Raw genomic sequence first — 24,448 nt, forward strand, 5'->3', positions numbered from 1 at the left:
TGTTAGTCACACATCTATACCCCAAGTTCTACGATAAAACAGTGAGATTTGCGGCTAGACATTGGTTCTGTGTCTATAGATGTGGATCTCTAAACTGAGCGGATGAATAAGAGAGAATACTGGGGTCATCCCTGTCCATGTGCTCAGTTTGTGCTCCCATTAAACGATAGCATATTCTAATGAGGATAAGGAGCTTTGGTGAGTGTGGGACAGTGAGAAGTGGGTGAGGTAAAGCACTGGCAGATTTACATCTTGAAAAACTTTTATATAGTGGGATTACCAGTAGAACTCTCTGGCAAAAATAGAGGCCCTAGTTATTTACTAGCCTTACAGCTGCAAACCATCTGTACTTAATTGTAAGACACAAACTTTATAAAGATCAACAGGAGATTTGGCCACAAAGCCTCTTACCCTGTGGAATTGGTGTCCACTGGTCCTAAAGAGAAAGGGAGGTTGCTTTGGACTCTCATCACATCATGTGCTTTAAGAAAACAGATGTCACTAATCAGACTGCTCTGTCTGTCCTACAAACACCCACTTTTTGTCTCCATGTCCAAATTAGGGGATTTTGTCAAGTGTGTGTACTATACTTTTCAATCAAAAGGCCTATATCACTGTTATTTACAGTTTAGTGCAACATGGACGTAGAAATGTTGAGGTAGAAAAACACCTAGAGCAGTCAGTAAGCATCAAAGCAGCTAATTGCCTTGAGCCTGAGTGCCCTTCAGTGTGAGGCCACCCATTAGATCCCAATTAGGCATGAAATGCCCCGCTATCGGTGCTTAGCTAACAATGCTTAGCTATGGAAATCAGTACTGAAGGGAAACTACTAGTAGTATAAAAGCTAATCACTGGAGAGGGGCAGCACAGGTATCATAATATTGGTATTATTATTATTCAATATAAATAGTCCCATGTCGTTGTTGGCAGCCATTTGCAAACCAGGAGATGCATAAGAGTACTATTTTAAGCACCTAGCGACAGCTAGGCAGGTAGCCAGTCTAATCCTATTTAACAGGATCTGGCTGTGATGCACGAGGGTGGCTGGGCTGGGGCAATACCAGGAGTGCAAGTGGGGTCAGGGATGGTGATGTGTTAGCCTATGTGGCTCAGTTGGTAGAGCATGGTGTGTGCAACGCCAGGGTTGTGGGTTCGATTCCCACGGGGGGCCAGTACAAAAAAAAATGCATGAAATGTATGTATTCACTACTGTAAGTTGCTCTGCTAAAATGTAAATGATGTGTTAGCCCAAACCAGGCATAGACCTATGTCGTTAGCCCTTAACTCACCTCGAAGCACCTCATTCAAACCTGCACCCTCCAAATCATCTGAACAGGCACCATTTGGAGCATCCATTAGGTAACATTCAAGAGAAGAATAAGGTGTCCTTTAGTCATGCAGTATGTTACTGAAATGCATCTGAGATAACACCCAAAGAGCCAAGCCATGCCATCAATCAAGGCTTTCCAGAAGTGTCCCAATCTGTTCCAAGAAACTCTGCGGTAAGGCAGACCGGTTAGCCAAGACAAAATATTGGGGCCCTGAGCTGCTGGCCGCTTTAACTCATTTATTTTCTTCCGCTGTGTTAATTCCAGCCATCTCCATATGTTGGGGAGATTAGAGACATATTACAACCATACTGTCTGGACCAGACCAGGCCCTCCCTCCCTCCGTAATCACTGGGACCGGGAGAGGCAGGGGGAGGCTGGCTTTAATTCTGTGAGAAGTGCGCCCGACTGACCGACCAGGTGGATGCAGGCAGAGTGAGGCCCCCCTGGGTAAAGGCCAAGCTAGAGCTAGTCTGGGCTGGTATACTGACCCTACTCTCTGACATTAGGCCTGCCATTGGCCACCACAGCTGTGGCTACTGGGGTTGGGGGTTATAAAAACAACTTGACCGCTAGATCTCAAAGACTGAGGGAAGGAAGGATGTTGGAATCCCAGGAAAGGTCTCTTCCATAGAGATATCTATGTAGAAGTAGAGGTATCAGTCTCTGTGGGCACTTAACAAGGAGATAATAGTTATCTACATGAGACACCAACCTTGGGCAAGTCCTCAGAGCATTCTTTTGACATGAGGGTGGGAGGGGATATTAGCCTCTAAAACTATTGTGAGCATTATACAGTCACACAACTTCAGAATGAAGCTCTTTTTCTGTGTTCCACTTTGTTGTATATTATGCAACAATGCATTTCCTCCTAAATAAACACAATATGGAGGGTGTAGGTAATAAAAAAAAAAGATTGTCATGACAACAACCTGCCCTCACCCTAGATTTCCCTCCTACCTCCTCTCCATCCCTCCATAAAGGGCTTAGAATCTGGCTCAACAGGCTGTTGTTGTGTTGTCAGGAGTAGAGAGGAGAGGACAGGGGTCAGCTTGCCACAGATAAGCTCACAGGGGACACAGGGTCAGACAAGTTCTTTGGCAAGGTGACTTCATAACTGTAACAACCTACCCACCCTGCTGCCCACCCTCCTGTCCCACGCGTTCCCACAACCCCCTCACCCCTCCTCCACCTCCTCCACTCATTAGCAGGTATAATCCCTGTAGACCCATCTGCCAGACACACGGCCACAGAGCAGCAAGCAAACAAGCCTTAGAGAAACGACAATTAGAACAGCCATTATGGGCTATTTGAATTGGCTAGCTGATCACCTACCTCACCTGACTGTCTGCTCTGCCTGTACAGATGCAGACAATAGTGCCATTATAGCGTCTCTCTTTCACACAAGATAAGGAACTGTTTGAGTTGCAGGAAAATGATTGTGGCTGATGAACAAGCACACCTGTTGCTGGGTTTCTGTTATGGTATGAGTCTCCCGTCCCTCCGTCTCTGTCTCTGTTTCCATCAGTAGAAGACAGCGTCATATCTCTGATGCAGTGTCTGACACCAATGCAACCATGCTGGAGTCGTTTGAACTTTTATAAGAGATAAATGAAAAAACTCCATGTCAGAATGTTTGGTAGAACATTCCCCACCTATGGGTTCTAAAGGGTTAAACCTAATATTTTTCCTTGTGTTACTGAACTCTACGTTTCGTCACACAGACACTGAGAATAGATAATCGACCAACTATGGTATTATCACTTCATATCTCTTCACCCATAAGACTATAGCTAGGTTTCCATCTAATCGGCAACAGATTTTCATGTGAATATTCTAAAATACGCATAAAAAAATGTGTTTTCATCAAACTGACTTGCTGCAGATAAAAAGCTGTGTGTGATAACGTAGGGGACATAAAAACACGTAAGGTTCCATGTACCAAAAACAGAAGTTCAATGTGTTTCCATCACATCTTCAACTCTACCGATGGTTTTGTCACAAAAACTGTTGCGATAAATAGCAAACTTGCCCAATCTGGTTTTGGCGCATGCTCTTCAGACAGCAGTTCACTGATGAAGTGGACAGGGTAGGTTATATGAGATACATATAAGAGCACAATCATTTTTATTTGATGATTGGCAGCCAAGCACCGATCGTCATGTCACCAGCATTCAAATAATACCACCGATATGCACACAACCACCATAAGATATACAGTTCATAATAACTTATTTCATCTGCCTATAAACTCTTCATGCCAACATCGTGGTGGTATCCTACAACATAGCATATCATCACGTGACTCCAAGTTAACTTCGACATGATGGCTATTATCAGTATTTTTATTATCAGTATTTGCACATAAATGCATTTCCACCGCAATTGTTTCGTTTCACCGACAGAAAAATGATCCACCCTTGTCTAACGTATTATGTTTTGTTGACATCGGGAAATTTTTTAGACAAATTTGCTGTTTCCATCAGGCCTGTCGTGACCTTTAGTGAGGTAATTCATCCGCTTGAAATGGTTGGATTGAAACCTGGTTATTGACTAGATATTTGATTTAGAACTCATTTCAGCTCTTTAAAGAATTTCATTAACAGCCTAGGGGAGATAGAAAAGAAAGACTGTGCTGATTATATTTTTTCTATATTGATCAATTCATCTTTTCAATACTCAGGGAGTCCCAGGCAGCACTGTCTTCGATGTAGTATCAGAGGCCTGCTCACAAAATGGCTGCCGTTGGTTCACAACATAGCCCCATGGCTCCCAGCAGTGCTCCCTGGAAAGAATAAACTCATTACCAGCGGCCTTCCTTCTCTGTCTGTCTATTCACCCTGATTGGGAGCAGATTCAGAACTATCTGTTGTATAAGATAGTTGATTGCTTTTTCTTCAAGAGTATTGCCATGGATGCCAAGAAATCTTGGGTTGCGTCGCACTCATTGAACAAGGCTTTGTGGAAAAGTAATCCTGGTTTGGGGCTAAACTAGGATCAAGGAACCAGAAACACACAATGTAATCAGTGACACATCACACCCAATGAATCAGACACTAGGATAAATCAACTCAGATGTTTACCTACAATGTCAATTACAACATATGTTATAGCGTACTAATTGGAGAGTATTAAATGTGCCATTCAAGGATTCGAGGAGCCTGTGTCAGAACACGTCGTTGCAAAACAAACAAAAGAAATGTACAGTGCTACCAAATTCTACAGTTCCATTCAGATATTTCTGAGAGTTCATAAGAGATATAAATAATAGAGAGAATCTGTAGCCTGTCCATAATCTATTAAACACCTGCAGGAACACTAATTTTGGCATTTGTAAATACTTAAAATACGCATCTATTCAAATAAAATATTAAAAATAATATAATATTCAATATCAGTTCATAAATTGCAGAAAAACATATTTTTAAATGGCATTAAAATGGCAGGAAATTCTGTGGTGTAGAGGAGTGCATGGTGCCTTCCACAGAGGGGGGTTCTTCCACTACAATCCTAGGGATGTGTGAGAGACCCCACAGTGATGTTCTGTGTGTGTGTGTGTGTGTGTGTGTGTGTGTGTGTGTGTGTGTGTGTGTGTGTGTGTGTTTGTGTGTGTGTGTGTCTCTCTCTCTCTCTCTCTCAGTGAGACAGAGAGAAAATGGCTGCACAAGGTCACATGGTCTAGCCTCCATTTTGAAGTTTGAATAATGTTTCTGCAGGTTCAACTGCTGCCTGTCATGTGAAAAACACCCCACACACACACACACACACACACACACACACACACACACACACACACACACACACACACACACACACACACACACACACACACACACACACACGGTAAAACCTACGCCACAGTGCCGTGAGTGCACACAGGCAAAAGCTTTTAAAAACCAGAATTAAAAAAGAAGAAGAAACTGTCTAACATACAGTGAACTTAATAGCTGTTGAGAGAGAGGAGCTTATCTTCCCACCACAGCTAATATGAGCTTCTCAATGAGATGAAAGCCTCGCTCCCTTTCTTACATTTTTAGTTCAATTTCTCCAGGCAATTTATTTGGAGAGAAAAAAACAGTGTACGCGCTGCAAACGCTATTGGCTAAGCATTCGACAAGTCATCCACCCAATGCACCAATCCGGTGCCTCAGCTAACATCAACTGAGAACCTCAGCAACAACATGGCTATTTACTGTAGGTTCAGGGATGTTATGGAAATCCTGACAGACAAATATTAATACATCAAACACAAAAGACATCACATTAAATACAATTTCATTACTCAATATTATTTGACAAAAATTTTGTTATATATTTGTTCTATAATTTTCAAATATTTCATACATATAGCCTAAATGTACACACTGGTAGGCTCTAAAACCCGAAATTATTTTGCATATTGTATTGCGTGATCAAAAAATTCAAATCAATGGCATGGACAAGAGCAATGACACACACCAGATCATGTTTCATCATGCCATTTAAAAGGGTTCCTCCGCATTTGAACGCTGTCACTGGTATTTTTAGTTAACACACTTCCTTCTGTATTCTGTGTTATAGATTAGCCTGGATTATGCAAAGAACCCTACACACACATTTATCAGTTTAATTCCTTTGTGCCCAGAATCATTTTTACAACTGACTCTCCTAGTATTGTATCTCTCTCTGCAGCTGCAAGTGTAACTAAAGGATTATGCAAGCAGCTTCCGAAAGCAAATAGATTTCTACACCTCAGAGAGAAAATGCTGGATGAAAATGCTGTACCACTGTCCACCATACATACACAATGTGCACTTGAGTTGTATGACTAGGCTTTCAGTGTGCATGTTAGGGGGATGGGGTCCAGGGTGAAACTGACCTTGACATGGGAACACTGTATATCTTTATCAAATAAGAGCTCACCTGTGATGGGCCACAGTTTTATTTTTTAAGAATGACACTCCTATATTTACATAGATTACAATATATACATACATTTACATTATTCTAAATATATTTTGTAATAAATATTTACAGTGGAAACATAATTTGTTGACTGAATTGAAAAACAAAAACAAAAAGATTTGATAAATATCTTTAACATATCAATAAAAAATCTATGAGCATGAAAAAATATAAATGCAGTCTTTTAATGAAAATAACATCAACGACTAATTATATTATCTATACAAAATCTCATTACAAATGTAGCTTAGAAAATGCAACATCAAAATATAAATGTGTTATATTTAGTTTCATTTCATTACTTCAGATATGTAGAATATAATCATTAAAAACACTACAACCACCATCATTTGTTTGTATTACAAAATGTAACAACAGTGAAATTCACTATAAGTAAAACAAATATAATTTCCATATTCAAATTTTAAATTAGCAAACATTGTGATCATAAATAGATTTTTCATTCATCTATCTACTAAATTCTACCTATTTACGTTATTCGAAAATAGATTAATTACTACTCATGATAAGAAAATCGCCTAATACAAACACCCACAAACAAACAATTTCTAAGGGCCTTAGAGTGTAGACACACTACTTAGCATACATCTTCCAGTCATCGTTCCCCATCTGTTCTTCAATACCACATCAAACTCAAGGTCCTTTATTACAGCATTTAATAAATACACTTCTAAGAGTAAGACATGACATGACAGTGCATCTGGATAGGGGAGACTGGGACTGCGTGGGGCGAGATGGAGGGTGGGGTGAGATGGGGGCTGGGGTGGGAGGTAGAATTCCCAGAACCCACTCTGCTATTCGGCACAGTGATGTGCCCAGGGATGTCACTATCCCAGCTGCCCAACATGTCTACCTATCTATCAAGGTGATTTCCCCTGGTGGGGAGGTACTGTAGCCTTGGAAACACCTTTGGGCAGGTCACCTGATGGCAGGTCAGCCTTATCCTGGCAGAGCACCTCCCTCCCTGATGAATTAATGAACTGTATTATTCTCTGTTCTGATTAGCATCATGACCTTCGGGGGGTTTCATCATCACTATACACTATCTGCTTTTGACAAACTGGGAAGGGAGGGACGGGATGGGGATGACTGAGCTCTTCCTCTGATTAAGTTGATCAAGATTCCTACATTTTTATATTCAATAATTGAAAGTATGTTGTCAATAAATAATATTTAGTCTACATACAGTTTGGATGAGCAAATCAGGCATGTTTTTGAAAGAGGATTTGTTTTGCAGCTGAGGGGATCTCAGGGCCATGGGACTTGTAACCAAGGTGATTTTGTTTCTAAGGGCACTGTAAACATTGGTTCACTCGGCTGTGAATTACACATGATTCCAACAATTCATACAGATGGGTTGATTTCTGTATCAAAACGGTACAAATTATATATCTGCAGAAGTGGTGAAAAAGAATGGGTTGTTGTAATATATTATATACATTTTTATATCTCAATAAATGTATGTAATACATATGAAGAGTTTATTTTCAAAACGCTATATCCACCAATTTTTCACAATTGTGTTGTTTCATCAGAAATGATTGCTTATGGGTACCTTTATGTGTGTGTAAAATATTACTGATCTCAGATTTTTAATTAATAGATTTTAAATATCTATTAAAACATTTTTTTGTCGCAAAACACTATATATCCATTGTTTAGCTGGAATGGAATGTTCGTATCCTGTATATTTAACATATAAATAGAATATATAAAACATAAATATTTTCATGAGATGACTGGTAATGTTGTATAGTTTTAGAAAGGTCTGGAACTCACATTTCTGTTAAGAATAGTTATACATTGCTGAGATGACACAAGCTCAAGTACATAATACAAAATTATGAAAAGTGGGGCTTGAAATGACTGAAATGCATTCTAAATATAGTAACAATAGAATTATAAATGACTTACTATAAGAATTCACCTTATAACTGTAAAATAAATCTAATCATGCTTAGTTAAAGAACAATATTTCATATAACTGACAACAGAGAATTTTCTCCTAAATGCCCACTGAGTGGCACAGAGACACCATTCAAATGTGTGCAGACAGCTTTAAGCACAAAGTCATTTTGTCCATTTGTGACTAAGAAAAATTAGTTTTGTTTAAATTCTATAAAATGATTTACTATTTTTTCATGTTGAGAACTCTAAATCTCGCTGACAATATCATGAAACCACAACGGTTGGATTCGCTAGACTGTCACCTTTCAAATGCCAGGCTAGTCGTTCAGAGGAAGAGAAAATCTATTATTTGTCTGGATAGGCCAGAAAACGTGACACGTCACCCTAATGTAAATGTGGGGTCTGAAACTTGACACTTCAAGTCAGCTCTGTTGAGGGAGTGGAAGCAGAAAGCAGACAAATGGGTATTTCTAGCACTATAAGGCACGGGACCCTATGGCGTTCACAGAGTGCTCTGTACACCAAAACGTCAGTTGGAACCGGTCCAGAACCACTCAAAGTCCCTCATACAGTGGACTTAACATCTAAGAGAAATAGCTAATTTACCAACATTTCTGAAAATGGATATGTAGCATTTTGGAATGAAACTCTTCATATATAGTTAAAAATGTAAAGGTCTATTGAAAAGTGAAATCCAAGTGTAAACAAACACACACATCCTACCATGCACACACACACACACGCACACACACAAACATCATAAGAGCAATGCTTTGATGTCAAATGACGTTTCACTTCTCGCCTGTCTTCTGAAATTGTGAAAACATGGACCCATTTGTCGTGTCTCCATCAAAGCTCAAGTCATCTTTTTCTTATTTCCTTCTCACTCACTTGACAGTAAATGCAGCGCAGGCAGAGAGACAGAGGAAGAGAGAGAGAAGAGAGAGAGAGACAGGAACAGAGAGGAAGAGAGAGTGTATGGGTCTTTGCTGTGAATAGGGAAAGTGAGTGGCATGCATGGACAGCCCCTCTGTCTCTCAAAGACGCTGCAGCAGCTGCACACATACGATAAGAGCAGCCATTCACAGCATACGCCCCCCCACCCCCCACCTCCCCGCAAACACGCACACACCTCTCTCTGCCATCAGCCTACTGCAGTTTCCATGCAGATGTCAAGATTGCGCTACGCCATTTTCGCCAGTTAAAGGTCGGTCTTATGGATCACCTAATGGTGATGTCACCATTATCAACAGTAAGGTTAAACATGGGCAAAATGGAGGGTTGGAGGGATGGAGGTGGAGATGAGGAAGAGGGAGGAATAGCCTTTCCTCTCTTTTCTCGCTGAAAGAGAGTCATATTGCGGAGACAGAAGCACAGCCATTTGTTTCTCTCTGGCTGAGTCTGACGCTCGCCTCGTTGTGTGTTTGTCACCATCATCTCTAGCTCCAGTACAATGCCATTTTTTCTGCCTTACTTCTCCTTGCTGCTGCTGCTCGTACATTATGGTTCAAGACTGCCTATATGCTGGAAGTACAGCACAAAAAAAACAGTAAAGCCTCAAAAGACCAACCAGACAGAAATCACGACTAGAAAATTACTATTTATAGAAAGGCCTAAATACATCTACACTCTTACAAAAAAAAGGGTTCCAAAAGAGTTCTCCGGCTGTCCCCATAGGAGAACCCTTTTTGGTTCCAGGTAGAACCATTTTTGGTTCTAGGTAGAACTCTTTCGTGTTCCATGTAGAACCCTCTGTGGAAAGTGTTTTACATGGAACCTTAAAGGGTTCTACCTGGAAACAAACAGGTTCTACCTAGAATCAAAAGGGGTTCTTCAAAGGGTTCTCCTATGGGGATAGCCGAAGAACCCTTTTTGGTTCTAGATAGCACCTTTTTTTGTAAGAGTGTATGTTTAGAGAAAATGTTGTTTGTCTTGGCATTTGTTCTCTGGCACCCTGATGCTGGTTAGCAACACCTGTTCAGACGGAGAGAGTCATAAGTCTCCATCTCGTTCCTGAGCTAATGAGCCCTATCGTGACAGATACACTGAGCAACATTACTGTCTGTCTCTGCAGCCTGACTGTGATGTATAGGCAAAGAAAAGGCCTTGTGGGATGAACAGGGTTCATATGTACCTTGTCTTGTCACGTGTGGCTCGGCGCAAAACAAGAGGAACCCAGAGAAACACTAGTGTCGTTCAAGCCATCGGAAACGCCACCATCGTAATGTCACAAAAACACACATTCTCCACTCTCTTCCCTTTGACCAAATGATAAATCAGTGCTTCCAAAACATCCAGTCCACAGAAAGAAATGCTAATTCATGTGTGGTTCCTTCCATGATTAGCTCATGTTGCGTTTATCGCTAATCTATATCTTGGACCGGGGCCACGTGGGATCTGGCAAGGGGGGGTTGCTGAGGAGTATTTTTGTAATACTCCACAGTATTTTAGTTTTTGCTCAATCTGATTGGGTGGTTCAGGCAGGGTCTGGCTCTTCCACCACTACCAACACCAAGATACATGTGCCAAACTGTAGCAGCACCTAGGAGCCCTTGCTCAGTGTAAATATAAAGCTGTGCTTAGTCCCCCTCCCACACACCGGCTCACAGCTCTAATTGTTCCCAGCCCCTAGAGTTTAATAAGGAACAAATTGTGGTTATTCGTGAGCAAACAGCCACAGTGCGGAGGTGGGAGTTTGATCAGCGCAGGGAACGTGATGGTGGTGTTGGTGGGGGAGAGAAGGGAATTAATATCTCTGACTTTCTAGGTCTGGGAGTGGAGCAGGGGAAGGATGAGATAATCTAGACTGTTAGAATCTAGCTAACCACATATGGATCTGAATTACATTATTTATTAACACTCACAAATGCTCACTGAGTGTCTACGACAGTATCAGGATCTTCATAGAATCTTTAAGAAATGTCACAATCTAATAGAATGCATGGATGGTAAAATATGAGGGACATTTTGGCTTCCCCTCCTCTCTCCCCCCTTACCCCCATGCTTATCATGCTGTGTGCACACTGCCTTGCACACAAATGCATCTCTCCCGTCATGTTCTCATAATGCTTTGTGGCAGCCGCAGTCTGATTCATGTGCACAGGTATTGATTTTCCTCCCTCTCTTTTCTTCTGTGTATCCCTTTATTTCTCCATTTATTTCTCATGCTAAGCCCCCTGCCACTGGGCGTGGGGGGAGAACCAGCCGGGAGCCTGTGAGAGGAGGACAAGAACACTGGCTACATTAGAAACACTTGCTCCCTCACTCGCTATACAGCACACCATTTATTTTGATTTATCTCCTTTATTCTTGTAAGGAACGCTCGGCTGCAGAGTACATTCAACCTTAGTTCGAGCTGTGTGTGTCTGTGTCTGCGGTCTGTACATCTGTACAATCACTCGATCCTCCACAGGCCGCCTGACCCATTTTCTGTGTGTATAACAATACTCCAGCCAATCATGGAGAGAAGGAATGACGAGCACTCGAAAAATACTCTTCATCTAGCCTGTCACACGTCAGAGTCCAAACCCTGCCTGTCGACAGAGAGAGAGAGAGAGAAAAAGAGGGAGGCAGAGGTAGAGAGAGGAAGAGAGAGAGAAACCTCACACCACCTTCCTCCTGCAACATGGCTACGGCTCCCAGAAACACAGCCATGTTAGTCATTCTCCCTCTCTTCTTTCCCCTTCCTTCCTTCCCTCCCTGCTTTCTCTCTCTCTGTCTTCAGCACACAGGGACCAGTAAAACCATTATCCCTCCTCCGCCCCAGCCCCCTTCTCAAGGCTGTGCTGCATTCACGAAAGCCTATGCTGCTTCCATACTGTCTTACCAAAGGGCAAAACCGACAGCGAGCATGCTATACTGTATGAACGCTACCCTATACATTCAACACACCATGACACCTGATACCTGTGGGCTACAGTTAAAGTATTATGAGAAATTACTCACTCCCATTTTATCTTCCACTCAACCAGGGTCTACATCAATACAACTGAATTACTATGGACTTTTTACCTTCTAAAAATGCTGATCTTATACTTAACTGATGAATAGCTACAAAGGCTACAAACCTGAGTTTTATGCTCATTTACATACAGAACCAGTCAAGAGTTTGGACACACCTACTCATTCAAGGGTTTTTGTTCAGTTTTACTATTTTCTACATTGTCGAATAATAGTGAAGACATCAAAACTATGAAATAACACATATAGAATAATGTAGTAACCAAAACAGTGTTAAACAAACAAAATATATTTTAGATTTTAGATTATTCAAAGTAGCCACCCTTTGCCTTGATGACAGCTTTGCACAGTCTTGGCATTCTCTCAACCAGCTTCATGAGGAATGCTTTTTCAACAGTCTTGAAGGAGTTCCCACATATGCTGAGCACTTGTTGGCTGCTTTTCCTTCACTCTGCGGTCCAACTCATCCCAAACCATCTCAAATGGGGTCGGGTGATTGTGGAGGCCAGGACATCTGATGCAACACTCCATCACGCTCCTTCTTGGTCAAATAGCCCTTACACAGCATGGAGGTGTGTTGGGTCATTGTCCTGTTGAAAAACAAATGATAGTCCCACTAAGCGCAAACGAGAAGAGATGGCGTATCGCTGCAGAATGCTGTGGTAGCCATGCTGATTAAGTGTGCCTTGAATTCAAAATAAATCACAGACAGTGTCACAAGCAAAGCACACCTCCTCCTCCATGCTTCACGGTGGGAACCACACATGCGGAGATCATCCGTTCACCTACTCTGCGTCTCACGAAGTCACAGTGGATGGAACCAAAAATCTCAAATTTGGTCTAATGTCCATTGCTTGTGTTTCTTGGCCCAAGCAAGTCTCTTCTTATTGGTGTACTTTAGTAGTGTTTTTTGTTGTTGCAGTAATTCAACTATGAAGGCCTGATTCACGCAGTCTCCTCTGAACAGTTGATGTTGAGATGTGTCTGTTACTTGAACTCTTTGAAGCATTTATCTGGGCTGCAATCTGAGGTGCAGTTAACTCTAATGAACTTATCTTCTGCAGGAGAGGTAACTCTGGGTCTTCCTCTCCTGTGGTGGTCCTCATGAGAGCCAGTTTCTTCAAGGCGCTTGATGGTTTTTGCAACTGCACTTGAAGAAACTTTAAAAGTTCTTGAAATTTTCCGGATTGACTGACATCCATGTCTTAAAGTAACGATGGACTGCCATTTCTCTTTGCTTATTTGAGTTGTTCTTGCCATAATATGGACATGGTCTTTTACCAAATAGGGCTATCTTCTTTATACCACCACTACCTTGTCACAACACAACTGATTAGCTCAAACGCATTAAGAAGGAAAGGAATATGGTGTTGAACACAGCTGAGCATCAACACTGTCATGCCTGAAACCCTAGACCCACTCCAATTCGCATACCGCCCCAACAGATCCACAGATCACGCAATCTCAATCGCACTCCACACTGCCCTTTACCACCTGGACAAAAGGAACACTTATGTGAGAATGCTGTTCACTGACTACAGCTCAGCATTCAACACCATAGTGCCCTCAAAGCTCATCAATAAGCTAAGGACCCTGGGACTAAACACCTCCCTCTGCAACTGGATCCTGGACTTCCTGACGGGCCGCCCCCAGGTGGTAAGGGTAGGTAACAACACATCCGCCACACTGATCCTCAACACAGGGGCCCCTCAGGAGTGCGTGCTCAGTACCCTCCTGTACTCCCTGTTCACTCATGACTGCACGGCCAGGCACGACTCCAACACCATCATTAAGTTTGCCGATGACACAACAGTGATCACCGACAACGACGAGACAGCCTATAGGGAGGAGGTCAGAGACCTGGCCGTGTGGTGCCAGGACAACAACCTCTCCCTCAACGTGATCAAGACAAATGAGATGATTGTGGACTACAGGAAAAGGAGGACCGAGCACGCCCCCATTCTCATCGACGGGGCTGTAGTGGAGCAGGTTGAGAGCTTCAAGTTCCTTAATGTCCAAATCACCAACAAACTAACATATTCAAAGCTCACCAAGACAGTCCTGAAGAGGGCACGACAAAACCTATTCCACCTCAGGATACTGAAAAGATCTGGCATGGATCCTCAGATCCTCAAAAGGTTCTACAGCTGCACCATCGAGAACATCCTGACTGGCTGCATCACTGCCTGGTATGGCAACTGCTTGGCCTCCGACTGCAAAGCACTACAGAGGGTAGTGCGTACGGCCCAGTACATCACTGGGGTCAAGCTTCCTGCCATCCAGGACCTCTATACCAGGCGGTGTCAGAGGAAGGCCCTATAAATTGTCAAATACTCCAGCCACCCTAGTCATAGACTGTTCTCTCTCTGCTACCGCACGGCAAGTGGTACCGGAGCGCCAAGTCTAGGTCCAAGAGGCTTCTAAACAGCTTCTACCCCAAAGCCATAAGACTCCTGAGCATCTAAACAAATGCCTACCCAGACTATTTGCATTGCCCCCCCCCCCTCTCTCTTTTCCACCGTTGCTACTCTCTGTTGTTATAATCTATGCATAATCACTTTAATAACTATACCTACATGTATGTACATATTACCTCAACTAACCGGTGCCCCCACACATTGACTCTGTACCGGTTCCCCCTGTATATAGTCTCGCTATTGTTATATTACTGCTGCTCTTTAATTACTTGTTACTTTTATTTCTTATTCTTACTCATATTTTTTTTAACTGCATTGTTGGTTAAGGGCTTGTAAGTAAGCATTTCACATGTTGTATTCGGCGCATGTGACTAATACAATATGACTTGATTTGAATTCCACAAATTAACTTTTAATAAGGCACACCTGTTAATTGAAATGAGTGTGCAAACTGTCATCAAGGCGAAGGGTGGCTACTTTGGAAAATCTCAAAAATAAAATATATTTTGATTTGATTAACACTATTGAGTGAGTCCAAACTTTAGACTGGTACTATGTATGACATAGAATATTAAATGGTGTTGCTCCAACGCATTACAAAATGTAATACTGATATTAAATATATTTATATTGTATGGTGACTTCATGGCCCCAGTGACAGAGCAGACTGTTTACACACCGGCTGCCATGTTCACTGTGGTGTCTTCACTGTGTCCATGGTGACATACAGACCAGTAACAATACACCAGGGGGAAACTGGCTCTGGCTGGGCCTCAAACAAATGCTACAACATGATTCCACACAGAGAGAGGGAGAGAGGGAGAGAGGGAGAGAGAGAGAGAGGGAGAGGGAGAGGGAGAGGGAGAGAGAGAGGGAGAGAGAGAGAGAGAGAGAGAGGGAGAGGGAGAGGGAGCCCATGAACACATGATGATAACGGCCTGGCTTTTGATAAAACTCTTGATATTTACTTCAAAGCCACATTACACACAGCCAATTAAGCACCATGGTGTGGTTGGCTTGTCTCCCTCAGAGCAAACACCAGCCAGGTGACACACGACTGACAAGCTGGCCACTAAACGACTTGAAAATGTCAACGAAGCATGAGCGATCAACTGAAATACAACAGATAGATAGGCAACTCCCAACCAGAAGAATAAATCATCTTGTATGAATACCAATGAAACAGGAATAAGAACAACATGAATAATGTGTTGTTTCTGAACACCATTATATCACATATATTTTGGGTAGATGACTCAACAAGAAATACAACACGTTCAGGTGTAATACATACAGTCAGACACCCTGTACATACTGATACTATCAGGATACTACTAAGACAACTGATGGTAGATTTTCAATATTGATTGGATGACTTCCCATTTCATTATGTATCTTATCACTTTGCTCCTAAGTACAAGGACAGAGAGTGACTGTGGAACGAGAGGTAAAGAGAGAGAGAGATATGGCAGGGTGGAGCAGAAAAGGGCTATGTACTATGATGGCCAATGGCCCTGCTGTGTGGCTCGTGTGTGGAATGAGAAAGAGTGTATAGAGCGTGTGTGTGTGTGTGTGTGTGTGTGTGTGTGTGTGTGTGTGTGTGTGTGTGTGTGTGTGTGTTGTGGAATGAGAAAGAGTGTATAGAGCGTGTGTGTGTGTGTGTGTGTGTGTGTGTGTGTGTGTGTGTGTGTGTGTGTGTGTGTGTGTGTGTGTGTGTGTGTGTGTGTGTGTGTGTGTGTGTGTGTGTGTGTGTGTGTGTGTGTGTGTGTGTGTGGAATGAGAAAGAGTGTATAGAGCGTGTGTGTGCGTGTGCCTCTCTGCAGTGCTGGGGTCCGGCCACAGTGAATGCAGAGGGGGCCAGATCAGACCATGGCAAATCCCTACAAGGCCTTCCTCAGTGACTGCAGCACAGCACAGCCCAGCCCTGCACCTGGGGAATGGGGCAACACTGCTAGGGCTGTGTCTCTCTCTCTCTGTGAGGCAACAGCAGCAGAATCAGCAACCCAATCCCAACACGACACAAACACATCCAATAAGAACACTCATTTTGGTATTGATGCAGAATAAGTGTTGGGGTTGGTTTTACAAATAGAATGTCAATCAATAAAATATCAATAGAATTTAGAGTTTACTTCTGCATGAAACAAAAACGGTTTTGTCAGAACCTATCTACACAACAAATATGCATTGTTGCAATATGAGAAGCTCTTTTGAGGTTTCAGTTGAATTTGATCCCTCAGTATCATCAGCATAGTTGATACAGGAAGAGCTTGCCACCAATATCCATTTCATTAATTGGTACTGATACTGACCTTGTATATAGTGTATATTATCTAGTGCATTTCTTTCATTCTTGTGTGTACTCTACAGAGGGTGTATTTAATTTATTCTTGTGTGTACTCTACAGAGGGTGTATTTAATTTATTCTTGTGAGTACTCTACAGAGGGTGTATTTATTTTATTCTTGTGTGTACTCTACAGAGGGTGTATTTATTTTATTCTTGTGTGTACTCTACAGAGGGTGTATTTATTTTATTCTTGTGTGTACTCTACAGAGGGTGCATTTATTTTATTATTGTGTGTACTCTACAGAGGGTGTATTTATTTTATTCTCATATGTACTCTACAGAGGGTGTATTTATTTCATTCTTGTGTGTACTCTACAGAGGGTGCATTTATTTTATTATTGTGTGTACTCTACAGAGGGTGTATTTATTTTATTCTCATATGTACTCTACAGAGGGTGTATTTAATTCATTGTTGTGTGCATTTCTTTTATATGACTGCATTGTTGAGCATTTCACTGATTATACCTGCAGTGCCCGTGACAAATAAACTCTGATTCGATTTGGTACTATTAGACATATCTCATAATATCCCTTGTCTAAGTCTGACTCACCAACAGTAAAGGTAAGAAGACTGAATCCATGATGAGATTCATAAAATGGTTCTCAGAAGGACCAAATCTATAAGACAGTTGCGGATGCAAGGTACCCTTCACTATTGGAATGAAAACATTCCAGAGCTTAGAACCAAGAACAATACATAACAGGATTGATCCTGCATTCTGCTATTGCAGCCAGCCAGCCACACAGCAGAGCAGAGAAAATATAAATGTGTGGGTGCTTTATCCGCACCTATATCTTCACCCATATCTTAGTGCTTATCAGAGGGGAGCATGTAGCTATAGACACAATTTAATGGGATATGGGCCTTACTTTTCCCTCTTCAAATCATTGCAATAATTCCTGCCACACGATCATCACTTTACCATTTTGCCTTTCCATCTAAAATAATGTTACCATATTGTTTGTGTTTTGAACCATGTCATGAAAAAGGTTCAGTGTAATTATGTATCATCTATTAGATTCACCAGCGGTCCTCAACTCTGAGCATGGAGAGCTACAATATATGGTGTGCAGCTTTTTGTTCCAGCCCTGCATTAACCATCTGGTTTAACTAGTCAAGGTCCTGATAAGCAGTAAATTGTTTCAATCAGTTGTGTACTATAAGACAGTGCTGGGCTGCAACAAAAGCCTGCACACCCGGTAGTTCACCAGTACCAAAAATCAAATCAAATCAAACTGTATTTGTCACATGCGCCGAAGAGAACTTTACAGTGAAATGCTTGAGCCATTCCGAACAATGCAGAGTTCAAAAATAAAAATAGATAATAATAAGAGTAAAATAAAGAACAGAGCAGCCAGGGTTGACCTACAACTACTGACATAGACAATGCACTTTAATGCAATGCAACTCCTACCCAGTGTCTTCTTAAATGTGTGTATTTTCCACGGTCATTAGCACATCTTTCCACGCATGCAGACACTGGAGCTCTTTGAGTGGTGTATCGTTAGGTTCTGCACAGCAACCTAGCCTAAAGTGGGCCTAACCCCAGTGAGACTTACAGAGGAATGGTTAAAGGGGGACTGCTGCCTGCGCTTCATGGTACACCTCTCCAAACAGAAATACTACCATCTATAATTCATACTACCAGATACAGAAAAGCTACATTTTTTCATGTCTAAGTGTTGATATTCTCATTTTTAACTCATTAAACATTTAAAAGGTGGGCTTTGGCGGCCCATCGAAAACAAGAGTAGGGCTTGGAGATCTGTCTAGAGCCACCAGTCAACATGTATACCACATACACACAAACACACAAACACACATATTCTTTCACACACGCAGACTCTTTAAATTGCACTTCATATGCATGAGCCATGAAGAATGGGGAGAATGGATGGTGGGTTTGTGCGTTGAGACGTGGATAAAGACTATTTGCTCATGGATTCATAGACTTCCATCATTTATTATTAAGCATGGAGAAGAGCACTGGATTGGTGGCGGCAACATTTTTCTGACAGTGTTTACATATGGATTTTAACCTGTTGGGGCTAGGGGGCAGTATTTTCACGGCTGGATAAAAAAACGTACCCGATTTAATCTGGTTACTAATCCTACCCAGTAACTAGAATATGCATATACTTATTATATATGGATAGAAAACACCCTAAAGTTTCTAAAACTGTTTGAATGGTGTCTGTGAGTATAACAGAACTCATTTGGCAGGCAAAACCCTGAGACATTTTCTGACAGGAAGTGGATACCTGATGTGTTGAATTACCTTTAAGCCTATGCCATTGAAACACACAGGGGTTGATTAATGTTTTGGCACTTCCTATTGCTTCCACTAGATGTCACCAGCCTTTACAAAGTGTTTTGAGTCTTTTACTGTGAGATCTGACCGAACAAGAGCCATGGAACGGTGATGGCCGATTAGACTCTGGCGCGCGAGTTCATGTTGGGTACCCTCGTTCCAATACGTTATAAAAGAGAATGCATTCGTCCACCTTGAATATTATTCATGTTCTGGTTAAAAAAGGCCCTAATGATTTATGCTATACAACGTTTGACATGTTTGAACGAACGTAAATATATTTTTTTCCCCTCGTTCATGAAGTGAAGTCCGGCGGGCTTAGATCATGTGCTAACAAGACAGAGATTTTTGGACATAAATGATGAGCTTTTTTGAACAAAACTACATTCGTTATGGACCTGTGATACCTGGAAGTGACATCTGATGAAGAGAATCAAAGGTAATGGATTATTTACATAGTATTTTCGATTTTAGATCTCCCCAACATGGCGGCTAGTCTGTATCGCAACGCGTATTTTTCTGGGCGCAGTGCTCAGATTATTGCAAAGTGTGATTTCCCAGTAAGGTTATTTTTAAATCTGGCAAGTTGATTGCGTTCAAGAGATGTAAATCTATAATTCTTTAAATGACAATATAATATTTTACCAATGTTTTCTAATTTTAATTATTTAATTTGTGGTGCTGACTTGACTGCCGGTTATTGGAGGGAAACGATTTCCTCAACATCAATGCCATAGTAAAACGCTGTTTTTGGATATAAATATGAACTTGATAGAACTAAAAATGCATGCATTGTCTAACATAATGTCCTAGGAGTGTCATCTGATGGAGATTGTAAAAGGTTAGTGCATCATTTTAGCTGGTTTTATGGTTTTGGTGACCCTGTCTTTGAATTGACAAAACATTACACACAGCTATTGTCAATGTACTCTCCTAACATAATCTAACTTTATGCTTTCGCCGTAAAACCTTTTTGAAATCGGACAACGTGGTTAGATTAAGGAGATGTTTATCTTTCAAAGGGTGTAAGATAGTTGTATGTTTGAAAAATGTGCATTTTGACATTTATTTGGTTTCAAATTTGCCGCTCTTGAAATGCACCTGCTGTTGATGGAGTGCACCACGGGGGGGACGCTAGCGTCCCACCTAGCCCATAGAGGTTAACAGTGCAAAGTAAACACTTTGTTTTGTCAGTGAAGTTCACTTTTGAAAGACAGCTAGGAAAAAGGCCTATTTAGCCTTGCATTAGAAAATGATGGCATTGCATCCATACAGTACATACATGTAATTCATTCATATGAACAATCAATCAATCTTTCAAACACTCAAGTATTAATTCTAGGAATGAAATGTAACTCAACATTATGAAAAATATGTATTCCATAAACCATAACCCTGTATACCCTCAGCTCCAAAAGATCCTTGCGGCAAATCCATTTATGGACGATTAAGAGATTCATATAGATTTCAACATGGTTGCTTTCACCTCAGTAGACAAATTGTAAAACGTCAACAAAAAAGAAATCACTGCATTTGCCCTCCGTTCAAAAGCCAAAACAACATTAGCTTTGTCTATTGAGTTTGTTAAATGCCCGACATAAAGTGAATTTGCCCCCGGGGGCTAGGAAACAATCGAGTAGACGAGCAACGCAGACCGAGTAGACGAGCAAGGCAATGGCTCCCATCACCAGAGAACTGGGTCAATAGCAGTGAGGCTAAGTGACACCACAGGGTTGCCATGCCCTCGTCCCTGCTCTCGTGGAAGACTCTCGTCCAGCCTGGGTCAGCAGGGAAATAGGGACACTCTGTCATGGGGTCCGACAGATGTGGACACACAACAGAATGCAACGAGCTGGTTGCATGGCTGGAACAGGGGCATGGGTGCTAATCTACTAGTCCAGTCTGACCTCAAAAGGCCTTGCAGACAGACAGCGCAAAGCACATCCACACATCCCTTGGGTCAAAACACTTAGCTATCTCAGAACTATGGCCTTCTATTCTTGCAGTGAGATACTCACTTACCAGACTGGTATGGTGAAGATTTTTACATAACATGTTCTCTATATACAGTTGAAGTTGGAAGTTTACATACACCTTAGCAAAATACATTTTTACATTTAATTCTAGTTAAAATTCCCTGTCTTAGGTCAGTTAGAATCACCAGTTTATTTTAAGAATGTGAAATGTCAGAATAATAATAGAGAGAATGATTTATTTCAGCTTTTATTTCTTTCACCACATTCCCAGTGGCTCAGAAGTTTACATACAATCAATTAATATTTGGTAGCATTGCCTTTAAATTGTTTAACTTGGGTCAAACATTTCGGGTAGCCTTCCACAAGCTTCCCACAATAAGGTGGGTGAATTTTGGACCATTCCTCCTGACAGAGCTGGTGTAACTGAGTCAGGTTTGTAGGCCTCCTTGCTAGCACACGCTTTTTCAGTTCTGCCCACAAATTTTCTATAGGATTGGAGGTCAAGGCTTTGTGATGGCCACTCCAATACCTTGACTTTGTTGTCCTTAAGCCATTTTGCCACAACTTTGGAAATATGCTTGGGGTCAGTGTCCATTTGGAAGACCGTTTTGCGACCAAGCTTTAACTTCCTGACTGATGTCTTGAGATGTTGCTTCAATATATCCGCATCATTTTCTTTCCTCATGATGCCATCTAATTTGTGAAGTGCACCAGTCCATCCTGCAGCAAAGCACCTCCAAACATGATGCTGCCACCCACGTGCTTCACGGTTGGGATGGTGTTCTTTGGCTTGCAAGCCTCCCCCTTTTTGCTCCCAAGGATGAACCAGACTTGTGGAGGTCTACAATTCTTTTTCTGAGGTCTTGGCTGATTTCTTTTGATTTTCCCATGATGTCAAGCAAAGAGGCACTGCGTTTGAAGGTAGGCCTTGAAATACATCCACAGGGACACCTCCAATTGACTCAAGTGATGTCAATTAGCCTATCAGAAGCTTCTAAAATCATGACATCATTTGCTGGAATAATCCAAGCTGTTTAAAAGCACAGTCAACTTAGTGTATGTAAACTTCTGACCCACTGGAATTGTGATACAGTGAATTATAACTGAAATAATCTGTCTGTAAACAGTTGTTGGAAAAATGACTTATGTCATGCACAAAGTAGATGTCCTAACCGACTTGCCAAAACTATAGTTTGTTAACAAGAAATTTGTGGAGTTGTTGAAAAACGAGTTTTAATGACTCCAACCTAAATGTATGTAAACTTCCTACTTCAACTGTACATTATATAGTGATTAGAGAGTGATTAGAGAGCAGAGACTTACTCTGGACGTTGATAGACACTGTGTCTTTCTCCCAGGACACAACAGTGATGTAGGCCTCCACCGAGGCTGGGATAATGCACTTGAACACCGCCACATTGCCTCTCATGGCTTTCTGGTCCTCCACACGGACCGTGTAGGGCTCTCGTAGAACTAGAAGAGATGGGGGAAACAACAAATGAGAGTCCTCAATGAATTGACTTTCATTTTTCTGTTCTGGAAAATTATATGCTGTCTATATATTTTGTTTCTTTGCTTTCTTCACTGCTTTAATCACAAGCATAACAAATGTGACATCCCTGGTTAGACTCTGAACATTACCAACTGAAATGTTTAGCAGGTGGTCACTAGTCACCCAAGTGGTATACTATACCCCATTTAGTGACCAACAAGCTTCTGTTCAACATCTCCACACTGTCTGCAGCCCTAATTCCCACCTCTGTAATCAACTGTCCATTTCCTTAACCACACTGGACACTGACCACTATACTGTAGGGCTGGGATTTGCCAGGGACCTCACTATACAATATTATTAATATTATTAACAACTACAGACCAGTATCCCTTCTTTCTTTTCTCTCCAAAACTCTTGAACGTGCCGTCCTTGGCCAGCTCTCCTGCTATCTCTCTCAGAATGACCTTCTTGATCCTAATCAGTCAGGTTTCAAGACTGGGCATTCAACTGAGACTGCTCTTCTCTGTGTCACGGAGGCTCTCCGCACTGCTAAAGCTAACTCTCTCTCCTCTGCTCTCATCCTTCTAGACCTATCTGCTGCCTTTGATACTGTGAACCATCAGATCCTCCTCTCCACCCTCTCCGGGTTGGGCATCTCCGGCGCGGCCCACGCTTCGATTGCGTCCTACCTGACAGGTCGCTCCTACCAGGTGGCGTGGCGAGAATCTGTCTCCGCACCATGCGCTCTCATCACTGGTGTCCCCCAGGGCTCTGTTCTAGGTCCTCTCCTATTCTCGCTATACACCAAGTCACTTGGCTCTGTCATATCCTCACATGGTCTCTCCTATCATTGCTATGCAGACGACACACAATTAATCTTCTCCTTTCCCCCTTCTGATAACCAGGCGGCGAATCGCATCTCTGCATGTCTGTCAGACATATCAGTGTGGATGACGGATCACCACCTCAAGCTGAACCTCGGCAAGACGGAGCTGCTCTTCCTCCCGGGGAAGGACTGCCCGTTCCATGATCTCGCCATCACGGTTGACAACTCCCTTGTGTCCTCCTCCCAGAGTGCTAAGAACCTTGGCGTGATCCTGGACAACACCCTGTCGTTCTCCACTAACATCAAGGCGGTGACCCGATCCTGTAGGTTCTTGCTCTACAACATTCGCAGAGTACGACCCTGCCTCACACAGGAAGCGGCGCAGGTCCTAATCCAGGCACTTGTCATCTCCCGTCTGGATTACTGCAACTCGCTGTTGGCTGGGCTCCCTGCCTGTGCCATTAAACCCCTACAACTCATCCAGAACGCCGCAGCCCGTCTGGTGTTCAACCTTCCCAAGTTCTCTCACGTCACCCCGCTCCTCCGCTCTCTCCACTGGCTTCCAGTTGAAGCTCGCATCCGCTACAAGACCATGGTGATTGCCTACGGAGCTGTGAAGGGAACGGCACCTCCATACCTTCAGGCTCTGATCAGGCCCTACACCCAAACAAGGGCACTGCGTTCATCCACCTCTGGCCCGCTAGCCCCCCTACCTCTGAGGAAGCACAGTTCCCGCTCAGCCCAGTCAAAACTGTTCGCTGCTCTGGCACCCCAATGGTGGAACAAGCTCCCTCACGACGCCAGGACAGCGGAGTCAATCACCACCTTCCGGAGACACCTGAAACCCCACCTCTTTAAGGAATACCTAGGATAGGATAAAGTAATCCTTCTAACCCCCCCCCCTTAAAAGATT

The 24,448-nt window shown here is 42.3% G+C and overlaps 1 protein-coding gene across 4 annotated transcripts in view; it reads right to left on the reverse strand.

Annotated features, from left to right (window-relative positions):
• Nucleotides 1–24,448, reverse strand: part of dscama (Down syndrome cell adhesion molecule a) — a 180,140-nt gene that overhangs the window by 108,176 nt on the left and 47,516 nt on the right. For all 4 annotated transcript variants that reach the window (XM_014197411.2, XM_045717100.1, XM_014197410.2 and 1 more), the window contains exon 3: nt 22,538–22,687. In XM_014197411.2, the coding sequence (XP_014052886.2) occupies nt 22,538–22,687 (150 nt within the window). The remainder of the gene's footprint in view (nt 1–22,537; nt 22,688–24,448) is intronic.

The sequence above is a fragment of the Salmo salar genome, chromosome ssa04 (genome assembly GCF_905237065.1).
Source record: "Salmo salar chromosome ssa04, Ssal_v3.1, whole genome shotgun sequence".
In the NCBI taxonomy this organism is placed as follows: Eukaryota; Metazoa; Chordata; class Actinopteri; order Salmoniformes; family Salmonidae; genus Salmo; species Salmo salar.